The sequence below is a fragment of the Diadema antillarum genome, unplaced genomic scaffold (genome assembly GCF_040938485.1).
Source record: "Diadema antillarum isolate AM-2024a unplaced genomic scaffold, OU_Dant_1.0 seq00000937_RagTag, whole genome shotgun sequence".
Taxonomy (NCBI): domain Eukaryota; kingdom Metazoa; phylum Echinodermata; class Echinoidea; order Diadematoida; family Diadematidae; genus Diadema; species Diadema antillarum.
Window position 1 is genome coordinate 660,916 of NW_027271788.1, and position 19,489 is coordinate 680,404.

Below are 19,489 nucleotides of genomic sequence, written 5' to 3' on the forward strand. Positions count from 1 at the left end.
ATGTCAAAGGTAAGGCTATCCCATTTGATACAGTGCTTTGGCTGCCATGTTTTTTTGCTCTCCTGAACATTTGACCTTTTGTAGATACATGCTGTACGGGGTCTTGTCACCCCAGATCTCCCTTAGGCACCAAACCAAGTTTTCATTATCTTGAAGCAACAGATATATCCTACATCTTCAATACAGGACTCTAAAAGGTGCAGAATTTGAATTCTGATGGAAGGAATTCTGTAGATCTACTACCTGAGGCATAAAATGACAGAACCAAAAAAAAGAAAAGAAAAAAGAATGCATAACAAAAAGTTAACACACAATGCAGCTGAACTAGCTTACTCCAAGAGAAGCAAAAAATACCTTAACAAAACTCTATTTGGGCAAGAAAATACTTACATACATAACTCAGATAGAAAAAACACTCAATTCTCTTGTATTTGAGAATATCACGTAGGGAACAATTTACAAAGCTGGACAATTTCTCCTTATGACACTGTGGAATCCTTACAATCAATGCACAACTTAACTCATTGCACATCACTGGTGACCTCTGACCTTTCAAGTGCTCTATGACCCTTGACCTTTAGGGGTATCCTCCGTAGGTGTCTTCTCAGAGAGTTTGTTCTTTGAACCCGACTTGCCAATCTTCAGCTTCTTCCTGATGAGGGCTTGTCTACGCAGTGCACTGTTCAAGGTACTCGCTCCCCACATCCATGTATCACGGGGTATGTGGTTTGCAATCCAGGACTGGAAGAAAGTTAATTGAGAAAACAAAACCACATAATGGACTTGAACAAGACTAATCCACCAAACAACCAAATGACCTACTGCAAAAGTGGATATTTTCGGGAGAAATATTTTTATGCGTGACCAAATAAAATGAATTTCCCTATTTCATTTCAGTGAAATTAAAACATTTATTGTTGGTTCATATGTCAAGCAAAAATATTCTTGTGCTTTTATTTTTGCGCTAGTTTCATGTTGCACATAATGGGCGAAAGTTTCCACACCTTGAAAATTTCCAGGTATGCAGTATTCAGCTTTAAGACTTTGTAACTTGAGACATCCATAACTGGGGGTTTCTAAATAAGATGATTCAATGGGTTCTGCATTGGACAGATGCATTGCTATTTCAGTGTAAATATGTATCAACCTTCTGTTTTTCACAGCCACGTAACTTTACAAAGAAACATTTCCGGCAGACACACAGTAAGCAAAGTTTTACATAAAATTCTAAGTTTTACTGTAGGGCAAGTCCAAGATAAGGTCCCCTCGGAAGGCAAAATTTCATCTTTGCTCAATATTGACATGTTTGGTATTGTTTTGAAGCTTATGAGTTGAAGTTTTGATTTCAATGGAGGAAAAAATTATATTACGTAAATTTATGCAAATTTCAAGGGCTTCATTTGCATAAATGTGAAACACAGCGTTACGTATGGGACATTTATAAAAATTCATATTAATTCAAAGGAAAGCAAATGATATTTGATTAATATGTGGACATAAGAAGTTCATCAAATAGTTTAACTTGGTATGAAAATTTAGGGATTATGCAAATGATTATGCAAATTAGCTCGTGTCCTATCATGAGATGTCCCATACGTAACAAATTGAGGTCATTTTTTTAGGTTTTTTCTGAAATTGCTAAGGTTATATTAATGCCCTTTTGTAAAGTTCTAATTTATTGTTTAGAGAAATTAAATACCATAGAAAAAAGAAAAAACAGTAAAAGGAATATTTTTTATTAGGCATTGAAATAATGTTACGTATGGGACAAATGCGTTACGTATGGGACATCCTCATACATAATGCATGTGAATGCATGTAGCTAGCTGGGAAGGTCTCTCAGTACACAAATGGTCAATCATCCTGAAGAAAGCATCCCAACATTGTAGCTACTTTTTGAGTTATAGACACTTTAAACAATACATGTACTTGACTGAACAAGTTTCAGAAAGGGGGAGGGGAAAATGGCAAAATACACAATGAAAAATCAGCATTAAAGGGATGGTATAGTTTTTTGCAGAAATGGGGATTCAGTTTTCAACATTTAATGAGATGATTGGAAACCAATTATATGAATTACCAAAGAGCATACAATCCTAAGACTAAAGGAATTCAAAGTTTAGTGATGGAGATCCAATTTGAAATGGTTGTGATATAAATATAAAAAAAAAAATAAAGTAAAATGATTTTTTTTTTATTGCAAGTGATACACAAATTGTCCTTATTCAGGTTTCAATAATAGCCACGACAAAATTCATGGGTATACATACTGAGGTGTGACTCGAATCAATGACCTGACTGCTAGACAGACATCATATATCTACTCAATCACTGGGGTTCCACGCAGCAGGTATTGCTTATTTATAAAAATTAATATTTCTTGTGTCAAGTTGTTTTTTATTGAAACGAAATGGCAAACTGCCCTTCATCAATGGAAGTAAACACTTTAAACTATTCAATTTTTCAGTAGTAACTATCCTGATAAAAATAGGGCATACATACTCTACAGGTTGGTCATAAAAATATAGAATATGATTAAATATGATTATGGGGAATATTGTTCCCTTGTCAATCTGGATCAGTATTTGAGTAGTTTCAACTGATTCAATTTCAATAATTATGCAAAAATTTGTCTATTGGTATTTTGCAAAATTACTTTGCAAAATACTCATAAACATGTCTCTATACACACTAAACGAATGGGGGACATAGGGCATGCATACTCAGGTTGGTCATAAAAATATAAAAATATGATTGAATATGATTAGGATGGTGAATATTTGGGGAATATTGTTTCCTTGACAATCTGGATCAGTATTTGAGTAGTTTCAACTGATTTTACTTCAATAATTATGCAAAATACCCATAAACATGGTTCTTCACACACTAAATGAATGGGGGACAAACTGTCCCATACGTAACTGTCCCATACGTAACACGTCATGTCTGTCTTTAAGTAGAACCTGTAATTAGAGCTTTTTGCCTAATGACACGAAACTTACTTGTGATAATCTTGAGTGTTGTGACTTTCATCACAGTGAGTTACAAGTTGTAGAATGAAATACTTTCAGAGAGTTTTGAGGTTGAAAAAGATGTTCAAAAAAACAAAATTTTTCTGGTCCCATACGTAACGGCACATATTTTCTCTTCTAGAATATAATTGTGAAGGTCATTTTTCTCCATTTTTTGCATGATTATACTTCTCCTAGATACCAATCACCATGATAAAGTTAAATATGATCAAAAGCCATTAACACTATTTTTCAGGTCATAAAAGTCTCTGAATGTCCCATACGTAACGCGCGTGTTATCTTGGACTTGCCCTGTAATAAAATCTTATGAAAAAGCTGTAGTTAACTTTCTTGCAAATGGCCAGTAGTTAAGTTATTGTTCAGGTCTGGGAAGCATGACTTCTGCAGACAACCATAGCAGAAAACTATAACTTTCTCAAAAAACCCCTACAGAGTACGGCTACTCAGTCACCACGCAACGCAACCTATCTGTGTGAGGAATAAAATCACGAATGAAGATTTATCGATCAGTTTGGGAAGGTTTGTGCATTTCAGCAAAATATGCAAACTTGGCATGCCGTCGACAGAGACTGACGCATGAATGTGGCACATAAAGAGTTATTTCAGAAGAGAATGATGGATAGTTTACCTGAACGGCGTGAGGCCAGTAACCAGCCGTTCTACTACTGACACCAATCGAGGCCACAGCATGCTTTGCATACACACTGGCAGATGGAATAAGGAATCGGGAATGAGGCACTGTGGAGCCAAAGTCTGCCATCTTGGTGGCAACATATGAGGGCAGCAGACTCTGTATGATGATACCGTGATCCTTGTATTCATATTGCAAGGCTTGGGAGAAATAATCCAGGTACGTCTGAGAGGAAGGAAGAATGTGATAGAGAGAGAGAGAGAGAGAGAGAGAGAGAGAGAGAGAAGGAGAGGGGTTGTAAAATCGGGTGCACGTCACAAGACACTACGTAAGCAAGCAAGGCCCACAAGACCGACACATTAAGCCCCCTGTTGTATCTGTCGAACTCGTGGGCTGTTTTCACCTAGTGTCAAACCAATGGGCTGTATGACTCATGAGCTATATGACTCACGGACCTGTTTTCAATGTTGGACTCGTGGGTGTCGGTCTTGTGGGATGACCCCATTTCAAAATCTCACTCCATCTCTTCACTACCACAATTCTAGCCACCTCATGACCAACATGAAATCTTCATATCAATAAAATGCACTGATTTTAACACTATATGAATTACAGTAATCGGTTGTGATAACTTGTCCTATTCCTACCATTATCCTGTAGGACAAACAAAAATTGATAACCTCTTACCTATACTTTATTACTAGAGATGATGGAATTAATTTCAAGAAATGCAATTGGATAATGATTTATGCTTTGGCAACATTTCGCAATGAAATTTTTGCTGGATGTAGTGAACAAACTGAGCAGGAATATGGACACTATGGATGGATGACATCATAGTACACATAAATCCTCTCCACAAACTGAGTGGAAATGGACCAATGTTAGAACTGATGAGAAAAGTTGGCTCACTGACAGACTACATTGACAACCACAGTGGAATATCAACAAGAAGGGTCGTACACCAGCTACACTGTAATGGAAACGTTCATGTCAAACATTTGACAGAAATCAGAGAGACTAATCACAGGGCAGCTCTGAGGCTGAAGGGTGTACAGAGTGTGACCCACTCAATACAATGAAGCTGAAAAGTGTACACAACGTTACACACCTTACACTGAAGCTGAAAAGTGTAGAGAAGTGTAACGCATCTTACACTGAAGCTGTACAGCATAGAGAGTGTTACGCACCTTACACTATATCTGACAAGTGTAGAGAGTGTAACAAACATTACACTGAAACTGAAGAGTGATAGGAGTGAAACCCACCTTTTAATACACAAAAGCTGACTAGTCTACTGAATGTAACCCATCTTATACTGAAGCTCACTAGTACATACAGTGTAACCCACCTTACACTGAAGTTGGCAAGTGTTATAGGAGTGTAATCTACTTTACACTGAAGCTGACTAGTGTATAGAGTGTAACCCACTTTACACTGAAATTGGCAAGTGTTATAGGAGTGTAATCTACTTTACACTGAAGCTGACTAGTGTATAGAGTGTAACCCACTTTACACTGAAGTTGGCAAGTGTTATAGGAGTATAATCTACTTTACACCGAAGCTGACTAGTGTATAGAGTGTAACCCACCTTACAGGCAGAGTAGACAGCTAGCTGAGGGCTTGGGTGTATGGAAGCACCAGATGAGATGTTTACTACAACACCTTTCTTTCTCTCCACCATCTGAGGCAGTATGAGGTTTGTCATCTGATGGAATGGAAAAATTACAATCCAAAAAATATCATATAAATATGCTAAATACCTGTACAGTGTGTTTCTGTTATAAGAAACACATTTATAACAAAATTTGGCACAACAAAGTGAAAAGTCAGGCCCTAAAATCATTTCTACACATTTCACAAACCATACTTCTTCTTTTTTTTTTGTGTTCAGATGCAGCCTAATCCTTATGTAATGAACCAAAACTGGAGACGTTGAGTGCCTTGTTAAGTATAAACAGGAATCACCTGTTTCATTGACTTGATATATCTGCAATATGTTAGAATCAAGCAGTTGCTGATATGAAGGGTCATGAATTTATCAGTGAATTAAAAGAAAAAAAAAAACATTTTTCAGTTGACCTGAAAAAATCTGGCTTCCAAAGGTTCCACACAATCCTAAATCCCCTTCATGTTGGAGAACATCAAACTTGCTAGATATTGCATTCATATTGAGATTTAATGGTAAAAGCAAAACAGTTAAATGTCTTCACAGAAAAAGAAATTATCAGCTGAGACTCTAAAACCAACAAAAAGTCGCCACACATGAAGTTTTAGATAAGGGCAGATTCTGAAAGAGCAGACTCTAACTCAATTCAAATGGACCCTCCTAACCTATCAAAATCTTGGAAAGAAAGCACACACTCTGGAAAGTGTGAACTGAGAAAAGAGGCTCTGAAGTACACGGTCTATCCAAGCACTTTATCTTTACCAAAGCGTGCTAGCTGTGTGATGATGGGACAAAAACAGGATGTAAACCACCGGAGCAATAACAATGAAGAGATGTTCAGATTAAGCTGAAATTGAGCATGTACTATTAACACATTCTGTCCATGATTAATGCTAACTTTCAAAGCAGTAGCATTATCCTTCAATGGTTATTAGAGTTGAAAGTGAAGAGTGTGCAAATGACTTCTGAGATGTATCTGATCTCACTACTTTCCACAAAAAGAGTCATACAAAAACTGCTTGAAACACAATTTCCCATTCGTTGTATGAATCCAAACTTAGGAATAATCTATGAAGAATACGAATGTAGCTCTTTCACAAAATATGAAAAACTCAAGATTGACTTTTGACCCATTTCACCCTTTTTCGAGTCCTCCCGAAAACCAAGGGGTGTGACTTTGTTGGTTTTGTGATGCAGGGTCACATATATTGTTTTTACTTCATACACACCAATGTAGCAGCTCCAATGTTGATATTAATCAGCTGCCAAACTCTCTCAGCTGCCATTTCCAAGAAGTACTGTGGGTAGTCCATTGCACCAACATTATTCACTACAAACAAACAAACACGTACAGAGTCTTGATGATATATCAACCTGTTGAAGACGAGTCTCGAGTATATCCTGGGCAGGAGTCTATGGCAAATGCATGTTACAGCAAAATCAGCCCATCCTCAACAGGTTTATAATGCTTTGTGAACATGTAGCCTACTCCTGATTATAGTCAAAAGGATTTTTTTGAATGACAAATTATGCTTACAAAAAAAAAAGAGAGAATAAATATATGAATAAATGAATAAATAATATGTACATCATTTGGCTTTACATAACCATTATCAACGAAATGAATCCTCATTTCTGCTACACTCAGGGCTGCCAACATTGGAAACTAGTTGAGAGTGAGACTCCCATAGGCCAATGCTATAATTTAGGAGTCAAAATGAGTGAGATCAATAGAAATGCATGCAAATGAAATAAACTGTTAGAGTGAGAAAGGACCAAAATGAGTCTCACGCTCAATGCGTGAGAGTTGGCAGCCCTGTACACTGCAGTCACCGACTTTGATCAATAGCTCATCAGAGATTTAAAACCTCAATAATTTAGGCGTGCCCTGCTACCATAGGAGAATAGGACCTTTTGTTTATGCTGAATATGTTGCAAGGTTTTATCATGAATTTAAAGACACATACACAAAAAAATTACTCTGATCCCGATATGAATGTGACTTGCATGTACGTATGTATACAGCACATTGCTCTGTTCAGTACTGTATTTTATTATTTAATACAGATTAAACCATGCGCTAAATCTTTGGGATATCCCGATTCACAAAAATTTAGAATCGCTGAATTCAAGGCATTAGTATCTTTAAACCTTACAGGGTATGGGAAAATAAAGCAAATACAATGTAATAATAATAATAATAATAATAATAATAATAATAATAATAATAATAATAATAATAATAATAATAATAATAATAATAATATTAATAATAATAACAATGATAATAATAAGGTCTTATTTACCCAGGGTAGCCTCTCCAGTGTTACCACTGGTCTACCTGAGGACCCTGCCGTTATTATTACCCTAGCGTTGCCAGGTACTCATTTATACACCTGGGTTGAGAGGGACATGGTGGGTATAAGCATCTTGTCCAAGGATGTACAAAAAGTAGGCACTGGGTGGGATTCAAACTCTGGTTCTCCGATCAGGAGTCGCGAGTCTTATCCACTATGTCGGGAGTCTTATCCATTACGCCCCCAAATGTACTTCATGAAGCAAAGATAGCAAAACAGTAAAACTATGGACTTACTGTAAATTTCTGCTCTGTTGAGTTAGAAAAGAGGAAAAAGGCAAAATCTTACCCAAAATCCCGACCTCGATGCCGTCAAGGTGTGCAGCGATGTCTGGGTAGATCTCAGCACCCTGACTAAAGTCTGCCTTGATTATTTTGGTCTGGACATTATACAGGGATTCTACCAGATATGCCAAAAAGAAAAGAAAAGAAAGAATTACAACAGGATCCTTTGCAATAATAACTTTAAAAATACTGAATAAATACCAATACAATTTCAGGGTATGAAACTCTAACTCATTGCCCACATCTTCCAAAAACCCGATCCCACTTGCTTCAATGGTGAAAGAGAAATGAGGATCTTTGCAGAGCATGTTAGGAATTCTTTCCCTCCATGTTTTTTCTATTGTGTTACACATTAATATGCAGTTCTAAGGGCACCCAAACTTTGCTAAACTTCGAAGAATTAGACTCATGACATGATTTACAACAATCTACATTTCTCTGTGACTGCTCAATCAAATTGAATGGGGTTTTCTGCAAAACAGAGCTATTGATGTTATACCTCAAGACCCTGAAGTAGCATTCAGATAGATTAATCATATTGAGGGTTGTTAATGCAAAAATCTGATTGTAATTTTTGGGACATACAGTGCACTCCCGTTATAACGAAATGCTCGGGACCGGCAGTTTTCTTTCGTTATAACGAAATTTCGTTATGACCGAACAAATACAATATATAACGAAAACAAGAAAACCACGTACACTGTATATATATCATATTCTGTTTGCTGAATACTCATCATACACTGAAAGCTATGTGAAATGTGATGGGATAACTGTATCACAATAATCAACGCAAGTTCCCCTCAGAAACTGTGCGTGACACAAAGAGCGAACACACAGTGGTGAGAAGCGTTCACCCATGCAGAGAAGCTATAAATGCTTGTTCCGCTACAAATTTTCGAAAGCAATTCGCATTTCGTTATAACGGAGCACATTTCTTTTGTTTTTCTTTGTCTGTGGCGCTCGGAAAAGACTTCGTTATAACGGAAATTTCGCTATAACCATGTTCGTTGTAAGCAAATTTTTTACCATAGACTTTAATGGTGATAATTTTGGGACCAGAAGATTTACTTCGTTATAACAAAATTTCGTTATAACCGTGTTCGTTATAACGGGAGTGCACTGTACTGTATTTAAATCGAAGCAAAATAGGGTATTGTTTGGGATCAAATGAAATAATGTCAAGAACAGTACCGGTAACTAAAACGGTTAGAGAGGATGGTGTGAAATTACAGTCAGGTGAATGGAAACAACCAATCAAGATGTCGCAATTTCCTGGTTTTTAGCGCAATCTCTGGCTTCTTTCACATTTTTTTTTTCCACTTTGGGTAACAAAGTTACTGGGGGCAGGTGGGGTGGGGCTATACATTTCAACAGAACATAATTTGAAATTGATGATAGGCTTTTCCTCATGATATCATGCCACATTTGATATGCATCGAGTTTTAATACCTGGGTACTATGAACAGTGAAAGTAGCACTAGTACTGTCTTGCTATTGTTACACTTCAAAAATTTGCATTAAAATATTTCAGAAAATTTTGATTTCCAGGGCTTTCAAGGATGCCTTTATAGGACTTAAATTATGGTCCATGAGGTTCATAACAAGAAAAAAATGAAGGTAAGAATATTTTCTACAGAGACTGGAGCTCAAAATGTTCTACTTAGCCCTGCGTACATGTAAACCAACTGTTCTTCATAGATCAAATTGCTGTTTGTCTGTTTGTTAGAAGCTTTTGCAAGGGACTTCCAAAATGTATTAATTTTCTAAAAAGACTCTTATTGAAGAATTTTTACCTATTTCTGAGGCCACTTTCTTGAGTCTCTCACTGGATCTACTGATCAGGACGATGTTGACGCCATACTGGGCCAGCTCCATGGCGTAGGCTTTCCCAATCCCATCTGTAGAACCTGTCACCACTAAAAACATCAACACAACACAAGAATTTCTGATTTTCTCATCTCTCCTGGCTTACAGATCACATTCATAGCAACAAGAATGATGGGAAAAGCAAATTTTGTGTGTATGATTATGTATGATAGATAGATATAGATACTGTATATTATACAGCTGCTACAATGACTGGACCCTGTTCCTCAAAGGGGAGAGATTCCACAAAATTGAGAGATTCTTGTCCATTTTTAGTGACTGTAAAACTTGTCTGGTTAAGATAGAGTCACTAACAGATTGCTTCACTTTTAGCTATGTGGCAGCTAATAATTATGCTCACACCTTTTTTCTCCACACGCCATGCAGTCTATGGTATCAGGGTGTATGCAAAATCCCCCTGAACGCCCCATTATTCTGAGACTACAATGCAGGCATGCTGGGGGAGGGGGATGTTTTTCATTCACATGCAACTTTTAAAAAAAATATAAGGCTTATTTCTGTTTTGCTGCATATGCAATGAGCAAAGTTGTAGAGAAATTCCAAGTGTTTCTTTGACATAAATTACAAATGGTGTACATGACAAATTTATGGTTTTCTTTCAAATGGCCAGTATCTACATTTATTGCCGATACATGACTTACGACTGTTGCACACAAAACATTGGGAAAAACTGAGAATCTACTTGAAAATCCAGCAGGGAACACCGATTCATATTTCAATCACCCCCCAATGCAGGAATTTAGAAAGGAATGGGATCGCAAGTAAGCTCTCATTGCACTATGGTAATATTTGGTGATTTATCAGCCAGTTCAGGTGGGTAAGTACATTTATAGGCCCCTACATCTTCCATATCATAGAGGAGTCTAGGCCTTATTGAATTATTGTGTGTGTGTGTGTGTGTGTGTGTGTGTGTAGAGGTACCCGTGATCCATCAATCATGTTCTCCGTGTGTTCATTTTTCAGACCCAAGTCAGCATTTTTGATCATCGATTTCTGTGAAAGAGCTTTAATGAACGACTCCCGAGCATACTCTGGCAAGTGTCTATGGCAGGGCCGGCGGAGCGTTTTCAAAAGTGTGGGGGCACACTTCCGGGTTTCACGAGCTAACAAGCAAAACAAAAACAAAAACAAACAAAAAAAAAGGTTCTCAGCTCATCTTTCTCCTTCCACTTCAGTATTTCTTCAGCTGACAAGCAAAAAAAAACAAAAAAAAACAAAAAAAAAAAAACAAATTTACTGCCCTCACACTTCAAGATTAGTCAAGACTCAAGATCTCTAAATTCATCTATTTCTATTTCCATATAGGGCCTACTACCCCACTTCCGGGTTAAACAAAGTGGGGGGGGGGGCAGAGTGTTGACACCTTTATTCATTCCTTTGTATGGTGCAAAAACAAGTGGGGTGCCCTCCAAGGCCCACTTCTGAAATCAATCTGGAATCACTAGACTATTTGTACTAACACTGCACTAGCCTGGCCTAACTAGATCTAGGGTCTAGGCCTCTGTTCGAAGGCAAGACATGAATTAGGCCAAGGCGCCTACATTTAATCTTTACATGCAGCTCATGTTACAGGTTTCAATTCAATTCAATAGAACAATTCAATTCAATTCAATAGAACATTTATTTCCAGATCAATTCGTGTATAAACAGCAGTAACAATTCAGTAATGACAAACTGGAGGTGACAACTCAGTAAGCACAGCTTGAAGTGAGTGCACCTTTAACATTTGAAAATGTAGTTGAATCTGATTGAAACATAGCTAAAAAGACATTTTTGTTTAAAATACACATATTTACAAGACAAAGTACAGATACACAAGAGACTAAAGCTAGGGATGCAGGAGGGAAAACAGATAGGAAGAAGGAAAAAAAGAAAGAAAAGAAAAGAGAAGAAAGAAAAAATACATTAAGGAGAGGTAAAGAGAACCTAAAACACACACTTGTAATACTATAACAAACAAGGCAACATTGTACATACATGTACATGTATTTCATTTTAGTATAATCAAGAGAAATTTAGCAGCCCTCACTATAGACTACCTTATATGGATGAATACAATTTTCTCTTGAGTCTTATCTTAAAACAATTTTGAGATGGTGCATTTCTTATGTCTTTAGATAAATTGTTCCATTTCTTGGGGCCCACAAAACAAATATTATGTTGGTAAGACATGGTTCTGGGTCTGGGCAAATGCATTAATGACGAGGAGCGTGTATTGTAATTATGCACATTCTGATTGATGGGCAAGTCCAAGATAAGGTCCCCTCAGAAGGCAAAATTTCATCTTCGCTCAATATTGACATGTTTGGTATCATTTTGAAGCTTATGAGTTGAAGTTTTGATTTCCATGGAGGAAAAAATGATATCATATAAATCTATGCAAATTTCAAGGGCTTCATTTGCATAAATGTGAAACACAGCGTTACGTATGGGACATTTATAAAAATTCATATTAATTCAAAGGAAAGCAAATGATATTTGATTTATATGTCGACATAAGAAGTTCATCACATAGTTTAACTTGGTATGAAAATTTAGGGATTATGCAAATGATTATGCAAATTAGCTCGTGTCCTATCATGAGATGTCCCATACGTAACAAAATGAGGTGATTTTTTTAGGTTTTTTCTGAAATTGCTAAGGTTATTTTAATGCCCTTTTGGAAAGTTCTAATTTATTGTTTAGAGAAATTAAATACCAGAGAAAAAAGAAAAAAAAGTAAAAGAAACATTTTTTATTAGGCATTGAAATAATGTTACGTATGGGACAAATGCATTACGTATGGGACATCCTCATACATATTGCATGTGAATGCATGTAGCTAGCTGGGAAGGTCTCTCAGTACACAAATGGTCAATCATCCTGAAGAAAGCATCTCAACATTGTAGCTACTTTTTGAGTTATAGACACTTGAAACAATACATGAACTTGACTGAACAATTTTCAGAAAGGGGGAGGGGAAAATGGCAAAATACACAATGAACAAGAGACCCGCGGGTCTAGCGCTCACCTGAGTATCGCAAGTTCACCTTTCACGCAGTCACTAATCTAAATTATTCACAGCTCTACCAAAATTTGACCAGGCATTCTGAAGTAGAAGATGAAAATGTACAATAAGGGCCCAAATTTTTAAAGATTCCTTAATTTGGGGAATTGGAGGCCCCCTGGGGCCCTCTGGGTGGGGCATGGGGCCAATTTTGATAAATTGAGATCCTGACCCCCTAAGGATGCTACCTGCCAAGTTTGACGAAAATCTATCATGAGGTTTTCAGGAAGAAGATGACAATGTACGATTCAGGCCCCCATTTGGACCTTCCTAACCAACCCCCCCCCCCCCCTACCCCTGCCCCCAAGAGGGGCACCCCTGGATCTCCTATGAACAAACTCGAAACTACAGTCATTAATGTACTCACTCATAGTATTATCTTAGCTGCATAACTTCTGATTCTAGAGAAAATTTTTAACGATTCCTTCATTTGGGGGGTTTGGGCCCCCTGGGGGCCCCCTGGGTGGGGCATGGTGCCCATTTTAACAAATTGAGATCCTAACCCCTTAGGGATGCTACCTGCCAAGTTTGGTGAAAATGGGTCATGGGGTTCTAAAAAAGAAGATAAAAATGTACAATTTAGGCCCCATTAGGACCCCTCCTCACCTCCCTCCCCTGGGTCCCAAGGGGGGCACCCCTGATTCTGCCATGAACAAACTTGAAACTGCAGTCATCAATGTACTAACTCATAGTATTAACTTAGCTCCATCACTTCTGGTTCTAGAGAAGAAGATTTTTAAAGATTCCTTAATTTTGGGGGATTTGGGCCCCCTGGGGGTCCCCTGGGGCCCCCCTGGGTGGGGCATGGTGCCCGTTTTAACAAATTGAGTTCCTAACCCCCTAGGGATGCTACCTGCCAAGTTTGGTGAAAATGGGTCATGGGGTTCTCAAGAAGAAGATGAAAATGTACAATTTAGGCCCCATTAGAACCCCTCCCCACCCCCCTCCCCTGGGTCCCAAGGGGGGGGGGGGGGCATCCCTGATTCTGCCATGAACAAACTTGAAACTACAGTCATCAATGAACTAACTCATAGTATTAACTTAGCTCTATCACTTCTGGTTCTAGAGAAGAAGATTTTTAAAGATTCCTTAATTTTGGGGGGTTTGGGCCCCCCTGGGGGCCCCCTGGGTGGGTCATGGTGCCCATTTTAACAAATTGAGTTCCTAACCCCCTAGGGATGCTACCTGCCAAGTTTGATGAAAATCGGTCTTGGGGTTTTCAAGAAGAAGATGAAAATGTAAAAAGTTTACGCACGACGCACGACGGACGACGGACGACGGACGACGGACGACGGACGACGCACGACGGACGACGCACGACGCACGACGCACGACGGACGCCGGACGAAGGGCGATCGCAATAGCTCACTTGAGCCTTTGGCTCAGGTGAGCTAAAAATCAGCATTAAAGGGATGGTATAGTTTTTTGTAGAAATGAGGATTCCGTTTTCAACATTTAATGAGATGATTGGAAACCAATTATATGAATTACTTAAGAGCATACAATCTTAAGACTAGAGGAATTCAAAGTTTATGTATGGAGTTCCAATTTGAAATGGTTGTGATATATATTAAAAAAAATAAAGTAAAATTATTTTTTATTTATTGCAAGTGATACACAAATTGTCCTTATTCAGTTTTCAATAGTAGCCACAACAAAATTCATGGGTATACATACTGAAGTGTGACTCGAATCAATGACCTGACTGCTAGACAGACATCATATATCTACTCGATCACTGGGGTTCCATGCAGCAGGTATTGCTTATCTATTAAACTTGATATTTCTTGTATCAAGCTGAATTTTATTGAAACTGAATGGCAAACTGCCCTTCATCATAGGAAGTAAACACTTTAAACTATTCAATTTTTCAGTAGTAACTATCCTGATAAAAATAGGGCATACATACTAAGGTTGGTCATAAAAATATAGAATATGATTAAATGTGATTATGATGGTAAATATCTGGGGAATATTGTTCCCTTGTCAATCTGGATCAGTATTTGAGTAATTTCAACTGATTCCACTTCAATAATTATGCAAAAATTTGTTTATGGGTATTTTGCAAAATTATTTTGCAAAATACCCATAAACATGGTTCTCCACACACTAACGAATGGGGGACAAAGGGCATGCATACCCAGGTTGGTCATAAATATATAAAAATATGATTGAATATGATTATAATGGTGAATATTTGGGGAATATTGTTTCCTTGACAATCTGGATCAGTATTTGAGTAGTTTCAACTGATTTTACTTCAATAATTATGCAAAATACCCATAAACATAGTTCTTCACACACTAAATGAATGGGGGACAAACCGTCCCATACGTAACTGTCCCATACGTAACGCGTCATGTCTGTCTTTAATTAGAACCTGTAATTAGAGCTTTTTGCCTAATGACATGAAACTTACCTGTGATAATCTTGAGTGTTGTGACTTTCATCACAGTGAGTTACAAGTTGTAGAATGATATACTTTCAGAGAGTTTTGAGGTTGAAAAAAATGTTCAAAAAAACAAAATTTTTCTGGTCCCATACGTAACGGCACATATTTTCTCTTCTAGAATATAATTGTCAAGGTCATTTTTCTCAATTTTTTACATGATTATACTTCTCCTAGATATCAATCACCATGATGAAGTTCAATATGATGAAAGGCCATTAACACTATTTTTCAGGTCATAAAAGTCTCTGAATGTCCCATACGTAACGTGCGCGTTATCTTGGACTTGCCCTGATATCAAACAATTGAACAAAATGGTCAGGCATAAGTTTGTTGACACACTGATATACAAAAATACATTGCTGATAGGTGGTGATATTTTTCAAAGTAAGCAATTTTAGTTTTGAGTATAACGGGCCTGCTTTAGATTTCGGGTTCGCTCCATGTATAACTCTTACTATTTTATTTTGCTTTGAAGTCAATTTCTTTAGACTGGACTGAAAAGTACTTCCCCACACCATGTTGCAATAAGACAAATAGGGCAGAACAAGAGTGGAGTATAACATCCGTAATACATCAGTAGGTAACATGTAGCTTAGTCTGGATATAATACCAATGCTCTTTGATATTTTTTTCTCTGTCTCTTGTATATGAGGCTTCCATGTTAATTTGGAATCTAAAATAACACCAAGAAATTTAGTTTTCTCTACCCTGGGAATTTGAACATCATTCAATTCCACTTTAACAAAATCAGTGTCGTATGATTTGTTACGATTACTAAAAACAATAAAGTTACATTTGCGGGGGTTAACAGATAATCGATTTGCCTGAAACCATGTACACAATTTTGAAAGGCTACTATTTACTTGATCTTGCAAAGAAGGAAGATCCTTACCACTGAACAATATATTAGTGTCATCAGCATATAATATGTACGATGAGGTATCGGAATTAGAAACATTTCCAATGTCATTTATGTATAATATAAACAACAGTGGTCCTAATAAAGACCCTTGTGGAACTCCACATAATATTTTCTTTAAGTCTGATATACAACTGTTATATTTTGTACATTGGTATCGATTGGAGAGGTAGCTTGGTTTGCGGCTTTCCTTTGGACATTTATCTATGAACAGCTAATTCATGCTTGTTTTTGTTATACAATGCAAAACTTTCATAGTTTCATCGAAGATTGGAAGATTGTAATTTGTAGAAACTACAGTAAACGTTTAAACTAAACATTAGAACCAATATTATAGTGATAATCGTGCATTCTATATGAAAACACCGATATCAACAAGTGGGACTATACGATACTTACCTGCCCATGGACCATACTCTTTCACAAGGTTTCGTTTTGGCCGAATTTGAGGATACAAATGCATTCGAGCAATATATTGCACTCTATAGCAAGTAGTTATCAGCTTCTTCGAGACATAGTAAGCTCCAATCAACGTCAGAGCCTCTGAGTAAAGGTGAAAAACCTGAGATATTTGACTGTACAGAAGATCGAATCTATCCACAACAGCCGCCATCGTTCTTGGCTGCAGCGCCCTCTCAAACAGCTCTGTCTACGTCTCTCAAAAAAGAGATCTTGAACACGCAGCTGAATACGGCGAGAGAGTAGACCACCCAGCTGCTGCTTTTAAGCGGGTAAAACTCTCAAAACTTTGCGAGTTCGACGAGAACGTGAATGAACTCCCTCCCTTTCTAACGAAATGTGAAAACTAAAATTGTTAATGTTCTCTTAAATTTGCTCATCCTCCTTCTTCTCTCCCTCCTTTTTGTCCACCTCCTCGAACATCGTCATCTTAATATTCTCTTCCTCGATCCTCCTCTTCTCCTAGCTTATTCTTAAATGGCAAAAACATGAAAGAATCATGACAATTATTGAACAAACGAAAACGTATGATAATGGTGAATATTTTCTTTTAAAATGGCCGAGATTGAAGTAGCGACCGTAATCAAAATCAAGTAATACATACATTGATTATAATCAGGTATGATCCTTTATCATCAAGTCTCATTGCTCTTCATTTTTTTTTTTTTTTTCATAGCCCTGGCGTATCCTAATCATGAAGAAATCAATTACAACATCTTTACCATGATCAGGAACCATACTTCAATGTTGCCAATTTAGTTGTTGTTGTATTTTTATGTATATTGGGGGTCATATAGGTTAGTGTTGCAATTTCTTATTTGTCATAAAAATTCGAATATTATGAACCCAAGCTAGTGAAATTATTAAAACAATGCCGGCATGCAGCGTTCAAGGTGGGGGAGCTCTTGTTACGATCCAGTTACAGTTTGTCAATGAATGCATTATTTTCTTTATCTAAAAGTATGTTTTGTTTCATTGTAAAGGATGGCCTGCATTTATTCTCATTCTCATTTGATATGAATGCAAAAGTCACATTGTACTTTACTTAGGCCTATGTAAAAGTCATATTCTATACTTTCGTCGGAAATGAAAATGAAATAAAATGAAACGAAATGAAATGAATGAACAGACTGAAAACATTTCAAGCTTGTTCTCACTCTAAGTTTCTATTCCGCTCGCAAGTAATATTCAAACTTATCTGAAGCTCAGCAGCTGAAGGGGTTTGCTATAGTCGCAACACAGTGCGAATAAAGCAAAAGTATGATATTTCACGTTGACTGATGGCTGTACCAGTCATGTAAACCCTGTATAGGCCTATCTATCTAATGATAATGTTGCCAGAATAAAGATTGGCGATATAATTTGCTGGGTAGATTGTAATAGAATTAATGTTTCTTGTTTCTTAGGCTTCAATAGTACTGCTATAGACCCAGTCATCAAAATGTCAAATTGAGCACTGAATAATCGAACTATATAAGCAGAAAGTCGCTTAAAGATAATAAAAAGTTTTGGTACCCTACCTCAAAAGTGTACTTGAATTTCCTTGCCTTAGTTTGTGTTTCAGGTTAAAGTACCTTTCATATAACTAACACTGTGAGACTTACTCGCCCCAAAGTGCTCTCATGTCTTAGTAATCATGCAATTAACTGCGACCAGCAGCCCCATACGCATAGCGACCAGCAGTCCCATACGCATAGCGTAATCGGGCTTCGCATTGTAGCATTCAGGATCATGACAGATTTAGTATCGCAGGGTAAATGTCAACTTCAAATCCCATAAATTCTTCAATTTGAAGACTTACCAATTAAGTTGAAGTATTGAAAACAGGCTTCGGGCAACGTTTGGTTCTGCCTATAGTCCCTTTCTGTTCGAATTGATGACTGAATGTGACTCGGTCGACAGGACCTTAGGAGAGCTACATACAGTACACTGAATACTACAGCCAGTGCCTGCGAACAGCGTTGCCAGGTCCCAACAGAGCAAAATCACCAAAAGGCTTGTAAAAAATAACCAAAAGCCATAAAAAATCACCAAATTTGGAAAAGCGTAGGTAAGGCTTCAATTTCAAGACAATATGATGTCAATAAACCTTAATCAAGCACTCTGCGCGAGTCTCGGTGCAATTTTCGGTGCGCCGTAGTCACACACACTAAATGCAAAATGTGTACAATGTGTATGGATATCCAGTGTTTGTGTGTGTCGATTGACAAAAAGGGGCACATGTTATGTTTCTACAGGAAATAAGGGGAAAACTTTTTGCAAAATGCATTTTCGTTTTCAAATAGTGTGATTATTTTTCATTGGTCTAAAAATCACCAAAAAGTTACCAAAAATCACCAAATTTTGATTTGGTTACCAGGCTAAAATTTTGTCACCAAACAACTTCAAAAATCACCAAATTTCACCCTTTTTGGTTCCCGCAATCACCATCTGGCAACACTGCCTGCGAACACTAATTACTGTATGCAGTCCGCACACAAATTTCAAATCCATGAACGGATAAGATGTTTGTGTGCGCATGCGCTGGCCATAGTATCCAGTGTATGTAGCTCTCCCAAGGTCCTCTCGACCGAGTCACATTCAGTCATCAATTCGAACAGAAAGGGACTATTGGCAGAACCAAACGTTGTTCGAAGCCTGTTTTCAATACTTCAACTTAATTGGTAAGTCTTCAAATCGAAGAAATTTTTGGATTTTAAGTTGACATTTACCCGCGATACAAAATCTGTCATGATCCTGAATGCTATACA

The 19,489-nt window shown here is 37.4% G+C and overlaps 1 protein-coding gene across 1 annotated transcript; it reads right to left on the reverse strand.

The window, feature by feature from the left end:
* Positions 1-456: 456 nt before the first annotated feature.
* Positions 457-16,895, reverse strand: LOC139741583 (inactive hydroxysteroid dehydrogenase-like protein 1). The gene is made up of 7 exons (XM_071652165.1): positions 16,680-16,895; positions 9,770-9,892; positions 7,978-8,088; positions 6,562-6,662; positions 5,255-5,371; positions 3,661-3,888; positions 457-741 (listed from the first exon to the last, which is right to left on the reverse strand). Exons 1-7 carry the CDS (start codon positions 16,891-16,893, stop codon positions 562-564), a joined length of 1,074 nt encoding a protein of 357 aa, XP_071508266.1. The 5' UTR covers positions 16,894-16,895; the 3' UTR covers positions 457-561.
* Positions 16,896-19,489: the final 2,594 nt, after the last annotated feature.

Excerpts from the sequence above, each read along its gene's own strand:
- LOC139741583 (XM_071652165.1), bottom strand. The coding sequence starts at position 16,893 with ATGGCGGCTGTTGTGGATAGATTCGATCTTCTGTACAGTCAAATATCT. Across the intron at positions 3,889-5,254 it reads CTGTCTACTCTGCCTGTAAG|ACGTACCTGGATTATTTCTC; the intron begins GTGGGTTACACT and ends CCTTCCTCTCAG. Across the intron at positions 742-3,660 it reads ACTGGCCTCACGCCGTTCAG|TCCTGGATTGCAAACCACAT; the intron begins GTAAACTATCCA and ends ACTTTCTTCCAG.